Source organism: Nipponia nippon, unplaced genomic scaffold (assembly GCF_047370975.1).
Source record: "Nipponia nippon isolate SJK-2023a ecotype South Korea unplaced genomic scaffold, ASM4737097v1 scaffold_7, whole genome shotgun sequence".
NCBI lineage: Eukaryota > Metazoa > Chordata > Aves > Pelecaniformes > Threskiornithidae > Nipponia > Nipponia nippon.
The window spans coordinates 46,786,447-46,812,536 of NW_028262391.1; the positions used below are offsets into that span (position 1 = coordinate 46,786,447).

Genomic DNA, 26,090 nt, shown 5'->3' on the forward strand with positions numbered 1-26,090 from the left:
ATGGTGTAGAGATCAGAATCCAGGGAAATACCAGTGTTACACAGCTGTAAGAATACAACATAACTCATAACTGTCCTCCTAACAGAAGGGAAGAACTACATAGCTGCATTCAATCTGTAGCAAAAGAAGTGGGATTGAATAAATAGAACACAAAGTATAAATATAAAAACATGATTCTTTTTCTAATTTTGGTCACTAACTTGCTATATTATCTCAGGCAAATCACTTTCTTTTCCTCACCTTTATTATACACTGTCACTAACTTTGTCTAGACTGCAACCTTTAGTGGGAATACTGCCTCTTATTGGGTGCTTTGCTCAGTCTGCAGCATCATGAGGCCCTGCTTTCACTAGGAGAGGTGTTAGGATAATATAAAGAATAATAAGTAATAATAAAAACCATGTTAAAAATGATAAATTATGTGGAGCTTATGGTTATAATAAAGCTAATTTTCAAGTTTTTTTCCTTTCACTGTTTTATAGTTACTCACTGTTCAGGACATCTGTGAATTTCAATGTGTTTTGAATAGAAATTTCATAATCTGTTACTTCACCATTGTAGTACATTGGCCACTTTATGAATGTAATCTGTGCACGTGCAGGGAATATCTGATTTACTGGACTCTACTGTTATAAATCATTGCAGGCTCATCAGAATTACTGCATGTGTTGCCACCAGCTGAGGCTCCAAACTTGCTAAAATATATGGCTCCTTCTATAAATGGACAAAAAAAGTCCCAACTGAGCTAGTATTTTAGAATCATTTATAAAATATTAGCTTTGTTCACATGCATTGCAGGCAAAGAATCCACAGTTTATACACCCACTGACACAATGGCCTCTGAACTTCTGAAGGAATTGTTAAGCTTTCAGGCAAAACCACAAACTACTTAAAGAAAACCATTAAAATGTGCAAGCTACTCAGTGGATCACAGACTGTGATCTATACAGTATACAATATTCTCCTACTATGAAATCCTTAGGTTAATATATTCACAGTGGACCTCAGCACCTCCATAGCTGTCACAGTTTTTTTTTCTTCCAGGAATCTCTGTATCACAGAGACTGAATTCTGTTGTCTTACATTACATACTAGGTAGTCTCAGGAACATGAACACAAACAAATGATAATAAAGACATTTTGCATCTGGGGCAGACTTTTTCTAGGAGATAAGATGCATTTTATTATACAGGAGTATGGAACTGTACCAAAGAAAGGCTGAATAATATAAGAATCAAAGTCCAGTGGTGAAAAAGAAAAAAAAAAACCAACATTAAAAAAATTTCCAAGCGTAATCTCTCAAAGCAAATACGAAAATATACCGGAAGGAAGGAAGGACATTAACAGACTAAAGGAGATAATTCTTGAAAAATAAGCTATGGGCCTGATTCTCTCCTAATACCAATTGAAGGGCATTAAAAATGTACTGAGGTCAGCGAAATTGCATTAGTGTGACAGGAGGATCAAACAATATGTATTTTACATATTTGGTCCCATTGAAAGCGTTGGCACAATTCCCACGGGCAACACTGGTAGCTGGATTATTCTTTAATTCCTTGTTTCCCTTCAGATGTACAGAAATCGGTGAAAGGGTCACTCATGTAGACATTAGGTCATAGTATATACTGTAGAGCATATTTGTACAATGAAAACTAAATAGTCCTGATTCAGTCATGCAGAATCAGAAGGATTCATGCCTTGACCAAACAGCAGAATACAGTACCACTGCTTTTCAAAGATATTCTGTGCAGTAATGCTGCTGCACAGAATAAAGATCCTACGCCCATGTTTTATCTGACCCTTGATTTCAGGTTTGTACCACATAGAGAAACTATGCTTCTACACTGCCAGTGGTTAGACAGACTCCAGCTTGAGCTATGCTAAAACTGAAAATCAAAACCATGCAAAAAGTTGTGAAAACAAAATTAAAAATTATTTGGGAAAACAATAGGAGAGCAAAACCTAATATTCTTCTTTAGATTTAATTCAACAATTCAGAGAATAGCTGAAGCTCCATGGAAGATTATTACTGATTTTGTTTGAGAGACAGCAGGTTCTTAGGAAAATTACAGTCTTATTACAATAGAAATCAAATGGAAATCCAATGGATATAGATAGAGTAAGGCAGAAACCACCACAAAGGTTGGTTTTGGCCAAATCATGCATTAAATAGGTAGAGAGAACAAAGAAGGACAGGTTGAAGGGAATGAATGGCTCCCAGATCCTATGAAACACCGGGTCTTCTGGGAAAGGGACATCTAAGAGACTCTGAGAGATCACTTCTCCATACTGTAAGCTGCAGTGTCCTTTCTCTTTTTGGAGCAACCACACTGATACTAAAAGCAATTTGTCTACCAGAACATGGTAGCAGTGTGGGAAGCTTGTAGATTAGTGTTGTCAGCTTTTACTGTTTGTTCTGGTTATCACTTGGAATATATAAAATGTCAAAAAATAAAAATAAAAGGAAAGCACCCTGGGCAGCTGATTCACCGTTTCATGCTAAAGGACGCACCTCTGAGTGAAGAGTCTTGACTCTGTTTGGCCTAAAATTGCCTATAGCTTCCCATCAAATTAGAAACAATTGTGAGGTACCTGTATCAGAATAAGGTCCCTCCGCCTATGGCAGCAAAATCGATCAAAATTGCACAGTGGTTATTTCTGTGGTTGCCGAAGAGATGATATTTAATAAGGCCAATGCACTAACTGGACGCTCTATATATTCTAATCATTATATAGCTCTCTATAAATGATCCATCCATATTTAATTGATTTATATAAACTGGTGCTATGTTTCCATTCACTTACATATTTATTTATAGAAGGATCATGTGAGATTCATGAAACTTACTTGTGTCCAGATTCATGAGCAATTGTAAAAGCCAGTCCAAGGCCTGTATCTTCATTAATGGTGCAACTACGATATTTGCTGCACATGCCGCTGATAGGTGCAAATCCTGAAGGAAGGAAGCAGTAGAATAGCTTGTTCCTCTACAGAATTCCAAATACATACATCATGTGCACCGGTCCTAAAAAGCCAGTCTGTTGTGGTGCATGAAGATGGTTATCTACTTCATCAGGTTTATCATGAAAGAATTACAGCAGACTTATTTGACAATAAAGGGACTCTTGTGTAAGAAGTGTAATTCAGATGTAACCTCCCAAAATACACTTTACTTATAAAGATTATTTTTCCCCCCTTATGCCTTCACTGCTCCAAAATTAGGGAGGAATCCCATTCAAAAAGGGCAAGTAGTCACAAAAGAAAAAAAAAACATCAGAGTGGCTCAGAAATATTCTCAAAATCAAAAATATTCCTTGAAGAGGTGACAATTCAAAAGGATGTCTTTAGATAGCCTATTTTACCACGTTTTCTGCGGCAATGATACCAGTAATACTCTTTTTCTTCTAGGTACCTCAAAGACAAATACGTAAAAACAATACTGTTCTTTCCTCTTCAAGAAAGCTAACATTATGTGCAAAAATGGACTTTTTTATTTTAAAACATTTCAGTCTCTATCAATCAAGACGCTGCTGTTGACACCCAGGGGTTTCTCAGAATGTGTTTTCATATCATACCTAAAGTATCACAAGGCTCATTTTTCCAAGAGCAGATATCAAAACCCGTAAGCAAGATGGCATGGTCATGGCGCTTTCCATTCTTCCCAACCAGAGCAGATTGCCATTGACAAAAGCTGTTCAGTGACTGGTCCGCATGGTGGTTAATCAGTAATCCACCCTGTAGGTATTTCACAGACACAGAAATAAGGTGCTTCCATCAGTACTTGAGAAAGGTGATTGAAAGAATAAGAGTTGGTTAGGGAAAAGGGAATTACTTTTTCATATTTGTTCTACATAAACTTCTCTATTCCCATGTTAACTGTCTGTGATGAGTGACTCTGTTACAATTGTAAAATAAAACTGCGTCTCTCCCCAGACACATAGATCTTTTCAAAGTCAGTGGTTGGAATTACAGTGTACAAATACATTTGATTCCTGATAAAGCTGAACACTAAACCATTTTCAACCTTGTGATTAAAATGTTCAGAGATTTCTGTGGAGGAAAACTATTATCCAAGTAGATCAAACCATCACAAATTTCTTTTCATCAAAAGAGATTTTGTCTTCTTTTGTCTCAGCACCCTTGACAAAAGAATTGGCTCCACTCCCACCTTTTGTTACATGCTATCTTCAGTTTGGGACTTTTGACTCCTTCCCTCTTCTGATCGTCCTGGAAAGCCCAGTTCAAAATCTTTTTATTCATTTAAGTACTTCTTAAGTAGATTTCTCATTCCAGCCATTACTCTTCAAGAAAATGCTGGAAATTGTTAAGTTTTATCTTACTGGAAGCATTTCAATGTTTCCAAAGAACATTTATATGAAACAAAGATTTTAGTATCAAAAACTGAGAAGCAGTGAAATGCAGAAAGTGTGATTTTGGAGGTTTTTTGTGATTTTAATCTTCTCATGCTTTATGTCTTAAGAAACCTCTAATGAAAGCTCATGTACATAATGTGGGAACACCCAGCGCTCCCTGTGAACAGCAGCAAATGAAGTATACCACACAAAAATTCTGACACAACTTACAGGCTCTTGTTCCAAAAGAAGAAGGCTCACAACAATAATGTTTATATCACTTCCAATTGTTCCATCTTTAAACAGACTGGAGACCTGCAAAGATTATTGAAAAGAAAATATCATCTACATGTATTTTTTTTAATAGACTAAACGTATGTATTGAGTTATTACATTGGGCTTCAATTTTCAATACAAATTAGTGGAGTTATATACCTTGTAGGATTAATCCAAAAGAGCTTAACCCAGAAGAATTATGCCCCAAACCACTCCACTTATTCAAAAAATTTGAAAACCTTCTATTGATTTCAATGTGCTTTGTTCTGTCCTTGGTCTCCTGGATCAAGCGTAATCAAGTTCAAAGTTCAAGTTCAAGTTTTGTAGCACAAAACTAAAGAGCAAAGCCACAAAGGAAAACATATTTCTAGTTAAATTATATTATTTTTCTCAAAATAAACTTGTGATTTCTCAAATAAATTTTTGTTTCAAGAAGAGACATCAGATAAAACAGACTAAGCTTCATGATACTAAAAGAAATGAAAGTTTCAATTTCAGAGTGCCTGCCTTTTTTGTACTACACAAGAAGTATTTTAAAATTTAGTATTTTAAATATTTTCCTTTTTTTTTTTTTTTTTTTTTTTACCCTACAGTACTGTTGCCAGAGCTGCAATAATCTAGGGATGTATTTTTCAAGAGCTTTTTGACATAAGTAATACATTAGATGAGGCTTGAAGAAAGGCTTGTGTAAGGTGTCCCTGCTCTTTCTGGTATCACTATTTGTCTAATGAAAGATCCTACTCTGACATAACAATATTCCCCAGGAAAAACATACTTCAGTTACACCACGTCTTACCATATTCATAACTGTTAAGATGTACGTTGTTACGTTTTCCTTGCCATGTTTCTCCAACATTTTTTTATCTGCCACAACAAGGGTTTCAACATTTAGACTTCCATTTTTCTGAATTTTCACAGATGATCTTTTGAACCTTGGAGAAGTCCCGTATTCATCCGAGCGAATGTATGTCTCTTCTGTGGGTGGCTTAGGTGCATCTAAAAGGAAATAAAACTGAATTTTGGAAAGGGTTCAGATCACCCATGAACAGTTTCATCAGAAAATGAATTATCACAGGTTTAGAGCCTTAGATTATTTCTACAGCATGTGATTTAATACTTATGGCTAAGTTCTTGTATATTTATTAAAAAAAAAAAAAAAAATTCATTCCTGAGGGAAGGATGGCTACAGGGAGAGAAGGAAACGGGAGAACCACATTCATATGCAATAAGCAGTTTAAAATAAGGAATTAATCTAATAAAATGGTAGCATCTGTGGCAAAAAATACACACAGAATTTTTAACAGAATACCTACATTTTTCCTTCCTTTTGATAACTTCCTGAGGTGTTTGGCATATACTACTTACATAGCAGTTGGTAAAAAACTCCTTTCCACAACAGATGTCCACCGTCAGTACAGAAAGCAGACACACACCACAAGTAAGATTCCTGCCAGCCTGCTATTGTGATTGACATTAGCCTTCTACATGAATTTGCCATTGAGGTTATTCCTGCTGGGAACATATTTATTTAGTATAGGGAAACGTCAGGCAACAGCAAGAAGGGCTTGACAACATGATATGCACATCCAGCCCACACGCCCCAATGCCAGGGTGCACTTTTTCTCTCTGTGCTTGTGTAGCATGGTCAATGGCACAGTTAGAGAATGGTCTCTACCCCATTTCTTCAGAGTGCCAGAGAATGGGAAAAGAAATCTATATCCTACATGCTATAATGCTCCTGTTATTCATAGCTTCTTTTGCATAAACCTACACTGCCTTTGCATCAAGAATTAACTCAAAGGCCACTTTAACATGCTATTGGGATAACAACAGGATTTTTTTTTGACACAGGATGTAACATGACACAAGTGAGGGAGCCTCAGGTAATTAAAAAAGTCCTGCCTGTGCCTCATCAGAAAATTATTCCAACAACAGAGCTAAAACAGACGCTGCTTCCTGCCATGCCAACCTGGGAAATCAAGGGTACCACAGAATGCACAACAGTGGTCTGCTTTCAAGAACTAAGTCACTCTGAACTATATTTAACATTGCAAGTGACTGTGCTAGTACAATTTTAAAATGTGTCGCTCATTATAAACAATTGTCCTTTACAAGCTCAAAGAACTTTTCTCTTCTGGAAGCACGTCAAAACGCGAAGACATGCCTCACCCAAGAGTGAAGCATTGAGTTCAAGGCACATCAGGTTCCACACACTATTTTGAAGGCAATACAACTTCAAGGCATTTGCCTCATAAATCCATGAGCAATGGAGTTTTGCTCTTGAATTAACTTCACTGCTACTAATAAAACCTAAGCAGCAGCAATATTTCAAGCATGATTTACTAACTATAATCCAGTCAATTCTCACAATCTAAAAACATTTAGATTGTGAAGAAGAGTTTGAAAGATAATTAACTGGCTTCTGTAGTTCTTACAAATTGCCAGCATATGAAATTTTAACAGATGGTGAGTGGGACAAGCTACTTTTATGTCACTAAAAGGGGCAGTGTGCTCTCCCCTTTTACTGTTCAGCAAGCTTGGATTCATTCTTAGGTTACGATAAATTAACCTTGACTAGGCAGTGTTACTAGTAAAGGACTGCCTTCTGTAAGACTGCATTCTCAATGTCTTTGTTCATTCAAGCTGGAATTTTCTATTCCATGTGACCGGACTGGATTTTGCTGAAAATTTCAAACTGATAGGACTCCAGAGCTCAGAACAAGACCAGGAAAACAATGTAAAAACTGGGAAAAAAAAAACCAAAACAAAAAACCAAACCACACCAGAGAAAGGAAGAAGAAAAAAGCTCCAAGTGCTCATAGGAGGGATGTTGCCTTTACCAGAGTGATATGTTTTAATTCTACATCCTACATTTGCCCCTACTCAACTAAACAATCACATGCGATTTTAGCTGTAGGACTGCATTCATTCAGTGAACACGAGATCGACTTGTTCTACAGATTAACCAAGGCTGGGTATGGAAATAGGATGTTATGTTTCAGAACTCCTCCTTCCTTTCTCTCAGAAGGTTACAGGTATGTACTGCGTGAAGTGAAAGACTGCAGGATGTGAAAAGAGTGAGTTTCATGGTTAAGGTAATTAAATGCAATCTTGCTTAATCGGATTCTAACAGTGTGGCTGACACCAAGTTCCTAAGCAATGATGGGTAAATCACTTATACTGAACTCGTCACAGTTGGATGCTAATTGCATGTTCTTCATGTAACATAAACTCAGCTTGAATATGCAGCTAAGAACTTAGAGTTGCAACTGAAATTATTGAATATATAGATACAGATATACAATTACAGGAGCATATATTTTGACAAGTATTTTAAAGAAAAAACTCAGTTTATCGATTTGGTACCCAGAAGCAATGGTTATTTTTGACCTTTTCTGTGTCTGTGAGTCCCATTTATAAAGACAGGAATAATGCTAATATCTTCTCACATCCCAGGAGGTTATGAAAATACACTGTTCAAAATACACTTATTTATTATAGGCATAAGCACCATGTAAGAGCTCAAGAGGACATGAATAATTCTGAATTTGGACAAGCAGTCACAGGGGCACAGTAAATAAGCTGGAAGACCACAGTGGACAATGCAAATAAAATAAAACACTGTAGAGCAGATGAGCTAACTTAGCACCATTACCCTCTGCTCTGAAGCAGGCAGCAGGAAAACCAGACAGGAGGGAAAGGGAGTATCTAATGAGGTAGTTTTGAACTGCATCAGAATGCAAATGGTTATAGGTTGAATCATAGGCTTGTGGATCTGGCATTTGAGGTCTAGCTTTCAAATCTAGGCAGAAGGGTTTTGAAGAAGAAGTCAATTTTTAATAAGCAGTTTTCAGGCCTCAAATAGGCCTCAGTCTCAGACAGCCACCTTTTCCACTACCTCCTTTCTCATTCCTTCCCTTCTATTTGTTTTCTCTTTCTTCCTTACACGCCTTTTGGAAAAGGAACGTGCTCATTTTCTCAGAACTCTAGTAGGAAGTTGGAAGAATGTAATTGGACTGAGACAATGTTTTCAATACTGTGTGCAGTCCTGGAGACTCTCATTAAGAAACTCAGAAGCAGCTCAGCTTTCAAAAAGAATCAACTGAATCCTGTAAGTACAGATATAGGGTCCAAGGGGGCTCTAAAATGTTCTGCAATTTAAGGGCCTAATGAAGGACTCAGAATAGACCTTGGCAGGATAATATATTCCAATATGTTTTTTAAGACGTGGCTCCAAAATCTTTTTAAACAATTTACATGGGAGGTTCTTTTTGAAGATCTCAGTTGCCGAAAATTTCATTATCAAATGGTGAGTTCTGAAAGACTTGTTCTCTGTCCTCTCAGAAATTAATGATTTGGAAGACTTTTTCTCCATCTTCAAGCCTAATTAGTTATATATCCCCAAACTAACAGAGAGGAGTTAAGGGACTTGGCATCCATCACTGTGCAAAAGCAGCAATCTAAAACAGAATTGCTTACTGAAAGCTATGTCAATGTCAAAAAAAAATCAGGCAAGGGATCTTGTAATCTAGGTAGAGAATAAGAAAATTAAACAGTGATTCTGATGGCTTAATAAAACAGACTATGACATCAATTTAAAGGAATAATCAAGTTTCTCAGATCTATTTCACTTTAGAAATGTATAATTTAAAAATATTATGTCTCCATCACAAAGGTGACTATGAACCACACCTCAGAATCACCATACAGTCTCTAAGAGCCACTATCTCAAACAAGGACAGAAAGTTTCCTTACATACATTTCTTGCGACGTCCACAAAAATGTTGCTTTTGAAACCTTCCATGGTGGTAACCATTCGCTTGAGCATGATACTTGTGGGAAGTGTGAATTCTGTGATGGCCAAAAGAAAAGTATTTGGGATTGGACTCTACTGTGTACCGGTGCACCTTCTCTTCCGCAGTTCGTTTATATAACACATGAGGATGGTGTCCAGCAGGTGATGTGTAGTTGTGCTCCTGTGCTAGCTGCTGAGGTAATGGAGATATAAGGAACTCGATCTTCCGTGTCCTTATCAAACCTGACTAAAAAAAGAAACACCACCACAAATTAGAGAAAAGACTGTCAAGGTTCACAGCTGGAACATGCTAGCTCTTAAAGCGATCTCCCTTCAAAGCCGAGACAGATTGAAATGTGCTCCTCTAAATTAGATTTACTCAAGAGATAAACTAGATAGTCTTCCCAATTAAAGTATGCATTGTTTCACTTTGGAGATGCCCAAGTTTTACATTTGGTAACACACAAAACAAGAATGTTGTGGGACTGGCAGCATAGCACTTTCACACAGTACCATGAATTATTTCATATGCAATATTAATCCATTCTTCACAGTATAGATTTGTTTGTATATGTGCTTGTGTACAGGATATACAGTCTCACATAAAAAGAAAATGCTTCTGGAAAATGCAACTTCTAATACATGCATACATTAGTAAAACAAAATATTTTAATTAAGATTCAGGTTTTTTTCAGAACAAGGTATTACCAGACAGGAATCCCAGACTTGAGGTTACTCTAAGTAGAAACAAAAGCACATCATGGTACAGCAGCACAAAGTTGAAGCATCTGAACGTTTTAGTACTATCATTCAGTAATCAGCTCCCTGCAATTTAATCATCATGAAGGCAATTTAAAATTTATGCTCTCCTACAAGAGAACACTGATCAGTGAAATCAAGTATCTGATTATTTTCCTTCTTGGATCCCTGAAAGACATAAGTAAGTATGGGAAAACTACACTGTATTTTTCACATAGTATCTGTGCATAAAACTGCACATGTGATGAAGTGTTTCCAGGATCAGGGCCAGGGAAATGTGGGTGGCACTGAGGAAGTATTTCCATGCAGCTCATTAATCAGTTATGATTTTATTTCATTTCTTGGTTTTGTAAAACATGTTGTAATAAACACTCATTTTTACCAAGTCAAAAACCAAGAAGAAGTTTCATCAGGTAATTCTATTACATTATATACGTAATACTAGATATACAGATTTTTGCTTTGGATCAGTGAGGCTCTACCATGTGCCAACACCCTCCTGCCAAAATTGACATCCCATGAGGACTACATATCTCTTATGCTTCAGAAAAATATGTGCAGACAAACAAATGTCAATTGCTAACCATCTTGCCTGACATCTGAAGTCCTCCCAGATCATGATTCCACCTCCTTCCTCCAAAAGTATTCTTTGACAATGCACATATGAGACATGTATCACCTATTCCCTTCTGAAATGGCTGCTTTTCTTCAGCCTAACCTCCAAGGACCAGAATGCCAAGGGTATCAGAAGGAGAGCAGTTTGAGTGCCTAATGTAAGCATTGTATTTCTTAAGGATTTGTGGAATTTTCTCCGCTTTCAGAACTGTTTCCCATGAGGAAAACTCAACAGAAACTGAAAAGCAAGTGAAAATAGAAAGTTACATATGAAATCTTCACAGCTTTAACTATTTACTAAGCTAATGCTAAAATTGATTTTAAGTCTATTCCAGCTGAAAAGATTTATCAGAGATACACAGGTCCTCAACGGCCTGTAGTCATACATTATGCCCTTTTCATGGAAATTCACTTCTGTCTTTCCAAATAAAAGCTATCTTCACAGTACTCCCCAATATAAGCATCTTTCACAGGCGCCTAATAATAGCACTCATAAAATCACACTGTGATCCTAATTTTGACAATAGAAAAGATTCCGTATTATGAACTGGGAGGGTCTAATTGCCTCCTGAAAAATAATATGAAAACAAACATAGATGACATTTGGATTAACAATTTGCCCTCTCTCCTTTCTTCAGCATGAATTCATAATTACGTACCTCAGCCTGTATCTACTTAACATTCTAAATGAAGGTTAAAATTGCCTCTGCCAATAAGAGACAGGGTTTAAATAATTGACAAGAATTTAACTTGCCTGCTCACTGCAATAAGTTGGCATATTTCAAATGTCAGATCACATTAGGTCATGACAAAGTACTTTCCTGTAGGGAAGAAGACTAATATTTTAATCCTTATGATGTGTGTCATCACACAATTTAAAAGTGGTTTTGAGAAGCAATCTTTATCTACTAGAGGCCACTGATAACTGGGCACTGCTAAATGATTTTTTTTTTTTTCAGCTGGAAAACATAAATATAGTGAATCTGGTTTTTATTTCCCCATTTTAAAGGTTTCCACATCTGAAATTATTCCTGTAGGATTCATTTTGTAAATGATTCAAACCATATGGAACAAAGGGGTTTCTACATTTTCCTGTAAGAAACTGTCCCTGATGTACACGAAGTTTCAGCCCCAAATGTAATTTCTATTTTTAACATCATAATGGTGGATTGAGAACTCTGGGGGGGAGTGGAAAGCGAACTGAATTCTGGGCCCTGTACTGCATGTATATTGCTGCACCTTTACATAGGCTGTAACTGACTGAGAGCCTTACAAATGTGTTCACTTTTTTTCCCAGCAGAAATGACCCTAAATCTCCAATGAGACTTCTTTCCTTTGGGTTTTACATCAGACACACCCTCCAAATTGAAAAATGTTGTGTGAATGGAAGATACCTTCTTTTCTGATAACATCTAGTTTTATGAAGTTGTCAAGAAGGGGAAATGCCACAGAGCAGCCTGGACACTCATTCAATCACAGACCATTTTCCATTTCTTCCAGGTATGGGATGGTTTCAAGGATTCATATTAAAATAATCTCTTTGGTAATTCCAAAGTAATGCTGAGAATGCTGACCTGGCTTCTGAAAGAGATGCAGTCCTCTGGATCGCTGCAAAGGGTGCAGTTGGGCAATAACTACCAAATACTTCCCTTGCAGGTTCTTGAATTCTAGCCTTAAGTAAAGCAAAAAGTGGCCTACCGCTATGGTCATGTTGGCTGGAAAATATGCCAGCTGAGAAATGCCAGAGCACAGAGGCAGGATACTAGCATAGAACCATCTTTTCTAACTTTACACTGCCAAGGAATTCCAGTTTCTTGAAGGCCAGATTTTGGCTAGTCTGTATTCCTGGGCAGTGTAAGTGTTAACAAAAAAAAAAAAAAATTCTTTCTACAAATACATGAAACGTCTCTCTAATTGAGAGTTAGATGCAATATGCTTATCCAGCTCAAATACTTCAGTAGATGAACAAATACTGTCAAAACTGCCATGGAAATTTATGCGTTAGGTTTCCTATTGCCAGCATAGCTTTAAGTATACATGTGACTTGCCTTGAATCAGAACTCAATATCTTTCCATTAATTTTGATGGGTTTGGGACCCAACAAGGAGAGGGTCAGATAGGTCAAAACTCCATTTTTATTTCAGATTTTCTGCAATTATAACACCATGAGACGAAGCAGGATGACAAAATCTAACATTCTTACTAAGTCTAGACAACACAGCATGAAAAAGACCAGGGACTCCTGTCTATTCCCTCTCTCTCCCACTGTGGCTATCACTAATAATAGCAGCAATTGTGAGAACATGGTGGGAAGGAAAACCCAAGAGATTGCTCAGTTGGAATTTGCTGTTCTCTTGTTCTTCCCTCACAACACATTTTTGCTATCCTTCTGTAAGGGATATTCCATGCCACTGGAAAGTAAATGGAAAGACATACGTTGATCTGCGTAGTTAGCAAATAATTCTGAATCAATAAATCAGAGGAACTTGCAGTTTGTTTGCAGAAAAGTTGAGAAGATATGAGAAGGCAACATTCCTCCCACTTGTTATTTATTATGAAATGTTTGCTTAGCTCTGGGCTAAAGGAATTTTCAGACCCAATACATCTTTGTGAAATTCCTCAGTATCAGGGTGTTATCACCGAGGTAAGGTACTTGTTCTGTTTTCTTGGTGTATTTCAAAAGGAGGAAGAATCTCAAAATGAAATTTGGACAGGGGAAACGATAATAAAATATCTGCTTCAAGTTTTTTTTGATTGAAGTTAGATTATAAACTGAAAAATAAGGAGAATTTTTTAAACCACTGAAAGTTCATCTTAGTTATACAAAACCAGGTAAATCTTCCACTGTTTTTAGACCCACATGGAACAGTTTTGAGAGTCACACGCTAACATATCTGTTTCTAACAGGCCTCATTGGCCTCTTACTGGAACAGCACAAAGGCTGCTCCCATTTGTCTCCCCCTGTGTTCTTAGACTCTGAGTGAAGCCTTTGGCAGCTTCCCAGCCTGTAAACCTAACTCATTTTGAGGTTTCAGCATCTCCAAAAAACAGACCCTCTATAAAAAACACAGCAGTGACAGTGAGTGAAGGATTTTCAGAACTTATATTTCTTGCCTATAATTTAACAGAGGTAAGTTCTGAGATAGTAGACAAACCCTTGCTCTAGACTAGAAGAGCCTCATGGCTGTGGGTTCTCTGCATACAAGGCATTTTCATTATATGCTAATTAAATTAAAGGCAACAGCTTGGCCGTATGCATGTTAAAGTTACAGGAGTTTCATAAACCAGATGCAAATAATGAGGTAAGAAGCATAATGAAATGAAACTGAGAATTAAAACATATGAATAAATGAACTGCAATGTCTCTGCTAAGCATAACTACTTAATACTGATTGACGCAAAGTTAAATTACAGTTTGTACGAAGACAGGAGTATCTCAACTAAATAAAGTGCTAAAAAGTTTGTATGTATTGTCTAAGGAATACTACTTAAATCCAGAATGCTTTATTCAGTGTTATGAGCATATACACAAAATTAGATGTTAAAAAACCACTGTGTCTAAACTGAGAGCAGCTAAAACAATGGCTAAAGAAACCAATGAAGTCTATACCATGAGATGAGTGTGCATGTATTCAAGATGAAAATCTCTCAAAAGGAAGAGTTAAATGTAGTTTCACACCCATTAATAGTTCCAAATATTCATGCAAAGTTTTAAAAGACTTGACAAAAAGCCAACTGAAATTGGCATAAAGCTTTCCACAGACTTCAGTGGACATTGATCCAAGACTTCTGTTGTGTTATTTCCCAACTGTCCAGCTCCTAAAAAACACAAATCATTGATTCAAACACATCTTAACAAGAGTTACAACACATGAAGTGCAGAGACATAAAGTACAGTTTTTAGGTCTGCTTAAAACAAAAAAAAAACGTAAATTAAGAACTTCCTTGAAATATAAAGAATAAGAAGATCAGATGACCTAAGAACTATGGTTGCTGGTTATTTAAAATTATCTGAAGTCAAAGATGCCTATATATCTAGTATTCACATCACAATATTGTTGGGACCATCTCATGTCACAGCATATTGGAGTCTTTTCTCATTCACGTTGCAGTGAAAACTCATGAAATGATCTTAGCTACAGTTTATTTCAATCAAAGTCAAACTCTTATTTTCTGCCCTGATGCTCTGCTGTCTCTGGCACTTTGGCACCACAAAGGAAACACAAAAGACCTATCTCTGCCACCAAAGAATTCCCTTGCTGGAGGAGAGACTCCCCTAGCTCAGATGTCCCACCTGTGGGTTTTGTCTGCCAGACCGTTTCCCATACTGGAATAATGAGCATCTTAGAAGCAGAAAGAAGTACAATGGAAATCCAGAGAACATGAAGCTATTCACACAACTTAGAGCTATCTGAAAACAGCCAGAAGTTGCCCTTGGGCCTCGACTGGCCTCTAGTATCAGGCAGATGTCAATTTTCAAATACCAACATACTGCACCACGTGCTAGAAGAAGGGAGAGGTCTCCCCATAACTCCTGTACCTCTGCTCAAATTCCACCACAGACCAATGGGAAGACAAGGACCTTCCCTCAGGTTTTATAAGTGGATAATGGTAGTCCCTTCACAAAGTATAGAAATGATTTTCACGTTTGCGCTCAGCCCTCCATTCATTCTGCGCATGCTCCAAGGCAGCTGGTGGCAAGCCAGCTCAAACTAGAAGCAATGAAGCTGCTAAGAGACTGGGTTATTAGCTCAAGCACAGCATAACACTTATGTGTCTACATGGTATTTTGTAACGTCTAGTTCATGGCCAGCAGCTTGGAGAACAGCGACAGTGATTTCAGATCCGTTTCAAATGCATACTCGGAGAAACCCACGTGGAGATGGCAGTCCCCCGTGCATATACCAGCAGCCTGATACAAAATCCTGTCAAGACAGCAGGAAAAGTGCCAGCAGTTCAGAATGGGTTTTGGGTCAAGCCTTGAAAAAATGGGAAAGATACAGTTTTCTCACACATGCCAAGGAATCCCAGGAAGAATAAAGTCCTGTTAAGTTTGCCAACATTCATCTTATGGATTCCTCTGTCCTCCAAAGCAAGGATATTCAACTAACACTAGTACAAGGCTGTTCAAAGCAATCCTGCATCATGTAAGCAGTCTAAATAAATTATTGTTTCTTTAGAGAATGTGTAATGAAGTAGACTCACCTCTTGGGATGGGTTAAGTTGGTAGTCTGAAAAATATGCGAGACTATAACCTCACTACAGTCATAAGCAAAACTACTTCCAAGAATTATAGCCAGCAGTATAGTACAGCTTGACCTGGAATTGTAGATACCTGATATCACTAACTGACTTTTTGAGAGATGGGTTATTGAGCACCTCTCAGGTTAGGGTCAAAATGTCAATGCTCTGGAAAATATAATCAAAATGAGCAAATTAAGATGTGAAATTAGGTCGAAAAAATGACAAGCAACATATCTGGCAAAGCAGAAAGAAGGAGCCGAATTGCAGAAAGTGTGCTGAGGTGAAAGATATCTTTACCCTCGGGAAGCATCATGAGCAAACAGCCAAACCAATGGCAGTAAATCACAGTAATTAAAGAAGTTCATTCCCTCTCTGCTGTGACCTACAGCCCCTTTTCTGGGTGGTAACTGCAAAGGGGACAGCAGCAGCTAACAGAGCTGAGGCGTATTTTGCCTTCATATGCTGTTTCTGTCCCCCTCAGAAGGGCACTTCACACAGATGCGCCCATGTTACTGAAGCACTGGGCAAATTAAACAAAATTCTGAGACACAGTGACAGGGACACGATCCATGATTCTCCAACAAAAAGCGAAAGGTCTGGACCCTAAATCCATACACAGGTTGTTAAATAAATGGCTGACTTTTAAAGAGTGCTAAGCACCCAGGAGCTCCCATTGAGCTGAATATTGTCTCTGCAAGTATTTCCAGAGTGCGTTTATACCAATTTGGGAAAGAAAATGTTCTGGGAAACTAGTGAGAATGGACTCTCATGAGGTTTCCAATAATACACATGTATTATTGAAGTCAGAAATCCCACGAGTAAAACTTCGAGCATGTTCATTTTTGATCCTATCCCAAACCAGGCAGCACAAAGGCATGTGAACACACTAAATGAAAGAGAGAATTTAAGTTAACTAAACTTTTCCCTAGCTTTTATGTTTGCCAAACAAATTCACCCATCTTTCAGAAAAGTATCAAGTCTGTACATGGGCAGTTACTGACAACTACCCCGGAGTCAGGGAAGTACAAATGTAATGTTTTATTGGACTGGGTCCTTGGCTGATGAGAATAACCTCAGCAGACCTCTCCTGATTTTCACCAGATTGGAATATCTGGCTCTGTACCACTGCAAATGTTTAGGTTAAGTTAATGGCCTTTATACACACTAAAATATTTTTATCCTGAAAGAAGCATTAGAGTCACTGGTTGCCTATTCTTACTTGAGAATTGTACAGCAGATCACATTTTTCTTTAGATTCTAAGTGACTCACAAAAATAACTCAATTTATTCTGTTTTCTAACATAATATAGACTTCTTGCAAACGTAAAATGTTAAAGAGTTCTTAACAATATAGCATTTTATTATCTGAGGATCTGACAGAAGGAGAATATGATGTTTAAATTGCCAGTCTGAGTCAGTCATGAAAGACTACTCTGTTTGGTTGCTCAAAAGAAGTGCTATGCAGAACATTCAGCAATTATTAAAACAAGGTAACAAAATTGCATGTCTTTAATTATTCCTATATGAACAAAGACAGCGTTATCTCTCAATAGTGCCTTTGTATTTCTGCAGTTGACTGAACTTGTTTAAAACATCTTTATGCAATCTTCTGTCAACATATAGCAAATAAGGAAATATTCTTATTTGTTCCTCCACTTAAGGTAATTGAACCAGTCACATTGGTATTTAAATGCATTAAATTGGTATTTATTGCAGGGTAATGAGATATTCTAGAACTCACAGAAATTTGATTGCTTTGCCACAGATTAAATACTTGCTTGTCAGTACGTGAGCTCCCCCATTTCTCATGTTTTGTTTTTTTTTTAAAACAACAGAAGTAGGCATGGTAAGTGAACAGAAGAAAAACACTAACGTAAACTACAGCCTTATGACACTAACTATACACTAATAATATTCAAGTTAAGTGCCAAAGGTTTACCAAGTTGCACTCAAGATCACTTCATTAATGATTCTATCAGTATGGCTCTTTGGCTTGATATAATGGTTCTGGAAAGCAATTCACTAAAACCAACAGCTTGAATTTAGGCTTGGTAGCTGTACAAGCACTTGGGTATGGCCTGTTTAAGCAAATCCCTGCAACTGTAAGATAAAATCTGGGTATTTTATTAGTTATGACAGTTCTGAAATCCACCACAAAGCAAACAGGAAGCAGCAGGATTGTTTTATGAATGCATTTATGCTTCGCTTTTCCTAAAAAGAGCCCACTATTTGTCACGTGCTGTCTTACAGTTGATTAGTTACTTAGGCTACATCAAAAATAACAGAACAACTGACTTCTGAAGGTAGCTTAGTTAGTCCCCTAATCTAGCATCCCATGTAATGGAGTGCACAGTTTGAGATAATCCTTAAAGTGTGAAAGGAGGTCTACCCTTGGGAAATTTTGAAGCACAGAAAATGCAGCCCTCCCTGTCCTCTCATTCTGTGTAACAGCACAAAATAAAAGCACCATTTATGTTCCTTTTAAATCTCTGAAATGTGACTTCAAGATGCCTAGATCTTTAACAGGCCTTTGGACAGGGCAGAATTTCATCCTAAGGATGGTTTGCTATGAATTATTCATGCTGCTTGAAGGATTAGGTGCAATGAAAATGTTCTGGCAAGATTCTCCTCCTCCTTTGTGAACAGCTAATCGATTTTATGTGGATTGAATTCAGATGTACTAATATTCTACGGAAACTGCATGCCTTCTTAATGAATATTCTGCTCCTATAGTTGTGATAAAGGCAAAACCAATAAGATTAGGGCATAGTGACATAGAAAATGAACCGCTTACAAAAAAGAACTGATGATAGATAACCAAAATCAGTACTTAGAAATTCTTTTCCATAGATACTTAGCATTAAGAGATGCTTGGTTGAGTGTTTCCGATCAGCAACATTCCTCCCTATCAGACATGCAACTCCAAACATTAAAAGTCATGAATCGGGCCTTGCAGGAAACAACACTATAAATTATGAGATTTTTTAAAATAATTCCGAAGGGCTTTGGTGTTTTATTTTCTTTCTGATTTCTTGAACCATTTTCAACTGAGTTTTTAAGACTTTTTTTTTACTCTTTATGATCATGTGTACTAGAATCAAACTTGGGGTTTTTTTTAGGGAAAACACAGCTTTTCCTGTGATGATGGGACTTTGGCAGCTGGACTTTTCAGAAGAACATTTCATATCATGAGTGAGAGGGGCAGACAAGCCTGAAAGACTCCTTCTCCCTTACAAGACACCCTTTTGAAGTTGCAGCCAATAGAGAGACACTTACCCAATGCACTTGGACACCACATAGGGCTAGCTGGTGGTAGACGCTTCACTCTGTTCAGAGGTCTTCAGAGTGACTTACGCTGCCTGCATCAAAGCCCCAAAGCAAATGCTGTAGATGTTGGCGGTTCACTACCCATACCCGCTTTTCCCCATCGAAGATCCTTCAGATAAAAGCTTCAGCCTGGCAGAGCTGATGCAAATGAATTTGAGGGGGCAGAAGATCTGAGCCTGTCTGACCTGTGATAATTTGCATTCAAACAAAATAAATCCAGCTCAATTCCCATAGCAATTTCACTTTGCTATGAATAGCTCAGGCAGCTCCAATAACGAGGAGCTCGGGTTACATCTGATTGCCAGCTGTATTGCTTACTAAGAAGTTAGGTCAGTGATTCCCAACCTTTTAATTTTCCTTGTTGGAGTATACATTGCTATGGATTAGTTACATGAGAGAGTGGTCACAAGGAACTCTGTAGGGAGCAAAGTATCAGCTTTGCTGATATTCCACATACACAGACATATACATATGTTGAAATATCTACGTGGGAAGGAGAAAGGGAGGGGAACAAAAGAGCTTAGGCCATTAAGGGAATGGAAAACAAGAAGCAAAGATGGCCCAGGAGTGAGAATGTCAGGCTGGCGCCTGGGTTATCTGGATTAAACTCCCAGTTCTTCACTGATTCAGCTTCTCTGTTCCTTATTTCTCAGTTTTGTAGGCAGGGTTTTGTAATCAACCCACTAAATGCTCAAGAGAGACTTGTGAAGGCTCACATTTGACCTCGGTTGGGTTGTTCTATTAAAATGCCTCCATCTTCCTCACTATAAGCTCCAGCCCCAGCTTTCAGGAGGTCACTCAGTAGCTTGAGCTGTGATCCAGAGACCAGTTGCACTAAGCGCAGAAGGTCACAGCATAGCTAGGTACGTGCCACCCAGCAGGGCTCCGTGCTGGCAAGCGCCCTGTTCAAAGACACATTCCTTAAACATGGCCCTGCCCGTGATCTGTCCCTCATCACATCACTGGATGGCTTCTGCCATGTGACCCCACTCAAGGAACAACAATGCTACATGGTAAGTGACCCAGAAATAAGCAGTCACTGGAGTCTGAGAAGGTTGATAGGTTTGCTCATAATGAGGAATTCCCTTGCTGTAATGTCTTCTACTTTACATGAAAGTTTGATGAGAAATAATTTTCAGTACAATTTTCTAACTATAGAAATCTCTGTAGTAGAAATAACTGTGATCACACGCAAAAACTGCCACAAAGAGGTCCTGGTTTGGTATGAAATAAAACACCATGCCATAACTGTCTTCTTAAAATGGAAACAGTAATACTACCTTAATATTTGTCCAGATTTTCAGCATAAAGTGTGGTAAATCCATTCTTCAACCCAGTACATCAATTTACATCTCCTGACATCCTGTCTGCTGACAGGGTCAGAGTACAACACACAAGTCTAAACCAGTATTTGGAGTGTTAACACAACAGTTCCCAGGTACTCAGATCCACGTTTGACTTTACTTACTGAATAGGCCTGCAGAACTAAACTGGTCATGAAAGGTTACACTGATTTTACTATAAGCAGACTTTAGTATAAGCCTGTGAATTATGTGACTGTTTAGGAGGGGTGAGTCTTAAGAAAAGCATGAAAGATGGTGTGGAAGCATTTACTTATGTCTTTTTATTGAGAAATCAGTTCTATTATGCAACTCTGAGAATCAGAAATGAGAACAGAGGACAAAGAAGCAGTTGAGGAGAGGACATAAAGGTTCCCATTTCCACAGAGTCTCACAGAAACTGATCCAAGAAGGGAGGCCTTTGATTCCCGTGTCAGCAAGCACCGTTTGCTATGATTTTCAAGCAACTGAATAGCATTTCTTCATGAAAGCATTTGTACAGTAGAGTGTTTTCAGCGCATTACCTTACATACTAGGCTCTCAAAATATAGTCTGTGGAGAACCAAAGATCTAAGTAACCCTATGATGATCTCTGAGATCTCAGGAAATAGGAAAGATGAAGTGACAAAGGGAAAGTTGTGCCTGAAAGCAACTTTTTCTTCTATGAGATATTCTTTATATCAAACTTGTCCAAGAAACCTAGACATCTATTGCCACAGATGTTGCCACTATGTTAAACACCATAGGCCTTTTTACTGAAACAAAAATGCACTGAAGTCAAGGGAGATACAATTATATGGAATTTGTTGACAGCTCAGCATGCTGCAAAGTTATAAAAGGATGGTAAAAAAAAAATTAGCAGAAGATTTAGGAGGCAAAATTTCCTAAGCAGCCTGACCTTTCTGCAATGAGTCTACTGAACAGTAGGTTAAGCAAAGGTCAGGTTAAGCATAGGTTAAGGAAAAAGCTCCAAGAAGAGGAATGTGCTGTCAGGGTCACAGAGGCTCTGGGACATCAGAGAACTGTGTGAGAATTACAGACACTTCAATCTTATAGGTAGTTCCTAGTCCCAGGCCCTGAGTGTGCTCTCTGCTCTGTCCTGACACCACAGAACACGACCTGAGTTCGCACCATGTCACACCACAGCCAGCGGCTGCTCTCTGTGGACTTCAGGCATAACTTGAGAGAAGTGCTGCACAGCTTAGCTGCTGTTTTATTCGGAGCCCTCACTTAGAAATCAGGATACACTTAGTGTGCTGCAAAGTGTGGCATAAGTCAAATAACCAACCAACTCCCATAAACAAGAGATAATTTGTCTACTTTCATAGGCAAGAATTAGAAAAGTGAACATGAAAAGAGAAAAATGTGGTCCTCCCATTTTGAGACTCTCTGAAGCTCCATGTCGCTTGCACAGCCACTGATCTATCATTCTCAGATTCCAGCTTCTGTGCTAGAGCCTGTCCTCAAGTCCCTGTCCCTCATATCGCTGTATCCCTGACTTCTCCCCCAAATAATCTGGCCGCTCAGTGGCCGCTAAAGGGGCACTGCCTGCCAAAAGACTACTGGCATGAAGGCAGTTGAGTCCTACTTGTGCCTACACATTTTCTTCCATAAGATGATTTGTGCTTCCAGGAGTTGAAGTGCAATCCTGCCACTTCTCAGCGTGAATGTGCTCAGCTTAATGTGTCATGACTAAAGATGTGACTATTCATGCAATCCATCTGGATCATCAGTCATTTACTCCACCTTTTCTTCTTTCCAGGTGGCAACATAAACAGAGGAAAAGCCAGAAGGACCTCTTGTTGTGAAACATTTCCTCTCTTCACAGCATGTTACACTATACACTCCTCCCACAGTATAAAACCAGCAGTGTTAATGTGCTATGGAAGTAAATTAGTCACAAATAGCACCATAGGGAACTTAAATATTTTGAATGTATACCATATAATCAGGAAATACCCACCCTCTTTATCTGTCAGGAACAAGGAAATTGAAAGCTTTGTAATTTTAAACTGCCCATCAGTTGCTATGAATCAATCAAACATCTTGCTGGGGAGAGCTAGCATGCACAAGAACGCTGGTAAGATAAGAGAGGGTTTAAACGACACTCCCCATCCTGTTGGAATAGTTTCAGCCCAAGATTCCACATCTGATTGCCCCTGTCCAGGGCTCCTCTTTATACACCTCCACTGAACCCCTCAAAAGGACTAGAATAGGACACTGAACTTCCATATTTTTTCAAATTATTTGTACTATTACTAATTCTCACAAATTTCAGCAATCCAAAATAAATTTGATTTTTTTCAAGAGTAAATAAATTTTATAAGATAGTTTACAGACTTATAATGACTTATTCCTTTAACATATATTAACGTATAATGATAGAAGTCATGCAAGACTGATATACATCCTCTACATTATCATTTTTTGCAATAACCCTATATCCATCCACTTGCTACAAAGATCAGAGACATTTCACACCAATCACAAATCACATCTTTAAAATTTAAGTCCCTTCCTGGAAGAAACACAAAGGTATCGATTTGAATGATAATTACCATTTTGCTAGCACATAATATAGTTATTGAATGGCAGAAGTGCCAACAGCTGTAAAGAGCATTGCCTTGTGCAACTTTATGGAAACACAAATATATTAATATTTCACAGACAATGGACATTGAATTGCACTGTCCTTTGTAAAATCAGGATTAAAGGATTGGCACTGATTCAGTGCATTGGTATAGATATGTATGTATGTATGTATATATAAATTTCTCTTCCTTTTTATTGGCAAGTAAAATGCAAAAAGTCAGGTTCAGAGGCTAAGCGGTCATTAAGGGCACGTGGCATACCCATGGAGGTATTTTGGAGCACATGGGCACCATTCAGAGCAGGCTGATGGTGAGGGGGAACAGCCCCATGGGGAAATGCTCCACATCTTCTTCTGTTAAACCTAACACAGAAGTAGGGCTGTGGAGGTAGAGTGACCTTCGCTATGCACAATTGCTAGTTTGCAGAAGACAGACCTTCGTTCTGGGTGAACAACATTTTCTTCTGTTTTGTTTCTCACATTAGAGTGTGTTCCTGACTTTCCCAAACTGTAATCTTTAAAATGATTAAATAAATCATGTGAACAGCCACAACAAAAAAAAAAAAATATACTATTCCCTCAGCCCTCAAGCTATTTCCAACTAATTTAGTGTTGTGGTGCTATTCTGTGCACCGGAAAGCTAGTTTTCAAGAAATGCTTGGAAAATTACAACAAAAATAAACTTCTCTGGCACTATAACCCAAAAGCTGAGAACCTGTAAATAGAACCGGTGCAATACTCATAGGCCAAGACCAAAGTCTGGCACATTTTTGATCCCAGCTTCAACTGTCTATGGTAATCTACCAGCCTCTCTTTCTGATTCGGCTTCTGGTCCAAATTGTCCTTTCATTGGTATTTCATCTGTCACACAGGCTGATGGGGAAAACAAGCCTATGTCGCCGTACCATTAGTCTGATGTTCAATGACACATGGCACCAACTGTATGCTCTTCTGTCATGGCTCCCACCCTGTATTTGGGTTCACGCATGATCGTCATTAAGTGAGACCCACCGGACTCTCTGTGCCTCAGGCAGCTAAAACGACCACTCAGGACTCTCTGGCAGGCAGAGGAATCACAGGAATCAGAGGAATCACAGGAATCAGAGGAATCAATTAACTATTTCTGTAACAGACTACATGTTCTCCTCTCTGCAATTATTCGGCTCTCCTACCAAGAGCAGAAGATGAATGAGGTCTTGCCTCCGACAGGTGTTCCCAGGATGACAAGTGATAATAACCTTGCACATGTTTGTAGATCAAACACTGTGAAGTCCATCTCCTGTCTAACAAGGGGAACAAACCTCAAAAGCTACTTTCCTCTTTTACTCCCAGTGCCAGACTTGACTTTATCAGGACTTGATCGGGATTAGGCCAAGTAAACCCTTCACATTTACTGTTGACTTCATATTTTTTGGTGGCCATTGTGCTTCCTTTACTCTTTCATTGTCATAATTCTCTGGCAGCATAGCAGAATGAAAACAGTTGGCATTAGTACACTGAAATGTATTTGGCAGCTGCAGGCACCAGATGCCAAGCACTTCAGTGCATTTTCTAGCAGCAGTAGCAGCAGCTGGTTCTCGGGGAAACTGCCTGAACTCCTGTCTCATTTCACTGCTGGCTGTTACTAGTCTGAGTGGTCCATGAGAACAGCATAGGGCCAGTCTGCAGATCAGTTTCTTTGCCTCCATCTCTCTTTCGATTCAGTAAAATCTGATTATACAGCACCACCTTGGATTATTTACGAGATGTCTTTTGGGGTGTGCCAGCAGACATGGACATGCTTCACTTCCTTGATGAGCCAGTGGTACCTTCCATTTGCAAAATGTCTTTCTAAACCAAATACTAGTTGTAGTAATGCTTCCCAAAGAAATGGTGTGCCTCTTGACTCAAGGGCCAAGATGATGTAGGAAGGAAGAAAAGAGAACTCTCCTGAGGCCAGGTTCTGATCCAAAGCAGTCAGCATAAAACTTTACTCACTACAAGCGTTAGATGAAGTCCATAAACAAGCAAATACCTGTCAATGAGAGTGGAAGATACTGTGCTGCAGGAATCAGTAGACATCAGCTGCTCACTTGTGTCTCAGCCTGGACATTGTCCTTTTTCTGCCCCTTTGCTCAAGCTTTTGCTGCTAGAGGCAGGGTAACAATCTGATCAGCAGTACGTGATGCTGGGAGTGCAAAAAATATCCATATGGCCTTCAGCATGGCTTCTAGCATGAAGAGAAGCCAGCAAACAGAAAAAAAATGGAGGCTGGAGATACTGTTGAGGTAGGCTGGTCTCTACAGTGATTTCACAGACACCTATTGCAAACAACGTAACGTAGAGTGGACTATAAGGAATGATCCTTTGTCAGAATAAGTAGCAAAAAAGTGCAAAAGTGACAGAAGCATTTTTCTTATCCATACTGTAACCATCCACAGTGGGCTGCAAATATTCATCTCTGCCCTAGCCCAAGATTGGTATTTTAATCTTTAATATACACTTGCATCTTATAAAACAAATAGCGTAACTTTCTATCAAGTGTTAACAATAAATGAAACTGGGTAGACATGTTTTTAGAAAAGTTTAAACTTTCTTTTCCAACACTGTGTTACAGCATTTATACCTATCCCTTACCATGACCAGCTGATACTTTCATTACAATATTAACTTGAAATATTTCTTGAGGTTTAGTCTAGCCTAATTTTAAGATTTACTGTTTTGATGACTTCTTGCTAATTAAAGAATGAGTGTGTGGCATAAGACAAGCCTGCTCAAGATAGAATTATTTTTAAATGCTCACTCTTTTCAC

At 38.4% G+C, this 26,090-nt stretch overlaps 1 protein-coding gene across 4 annotated transcripts in view; it reads right to left on the reverse strand.

The window, feature by feature from the left end:
- Positions 1-26,090, reverse strand: part of ADAMTS18 (ADAM metallopeptidase with thrombospondin type 1 motif 18) — a 76,668-nt gene that overhangs the window by 39,111 nt on the left and 11,467 nt on the right. For 2 of the 4 annotated variants that reach the window (XM_087739075.1, XM_009467143.2), the window contains exons 4-8: positions 9,389-9,671; positions 5,426-5,625; positions 4,585-4,668; positions 3,577-3,736; positions 2,849-2,954 (exon numbers count right to left, since the gene is read on the reverse strand). In XM_087739075.1, the coding sequence (XP_087595201.1) occupies positions 2,849-2,954; positions 3,577-3,736; positions 4,585-4,668; positions 5,426-5,625; positions 9,389-9,671 (833 nt within the window). Of the gene's footprint in view, positions 1-2,848; positions 2,955-3,576; positions 3,737-4,584; positions 4,669-5,425; positions 5,626-5,994; positions 6,139-9,384; positions 9,672-26,090 lie in introns of those variants that run through there. The other 2 variants (XM_087739073.1, XM_087739074.1) reach the window with 2 other exon arrangements.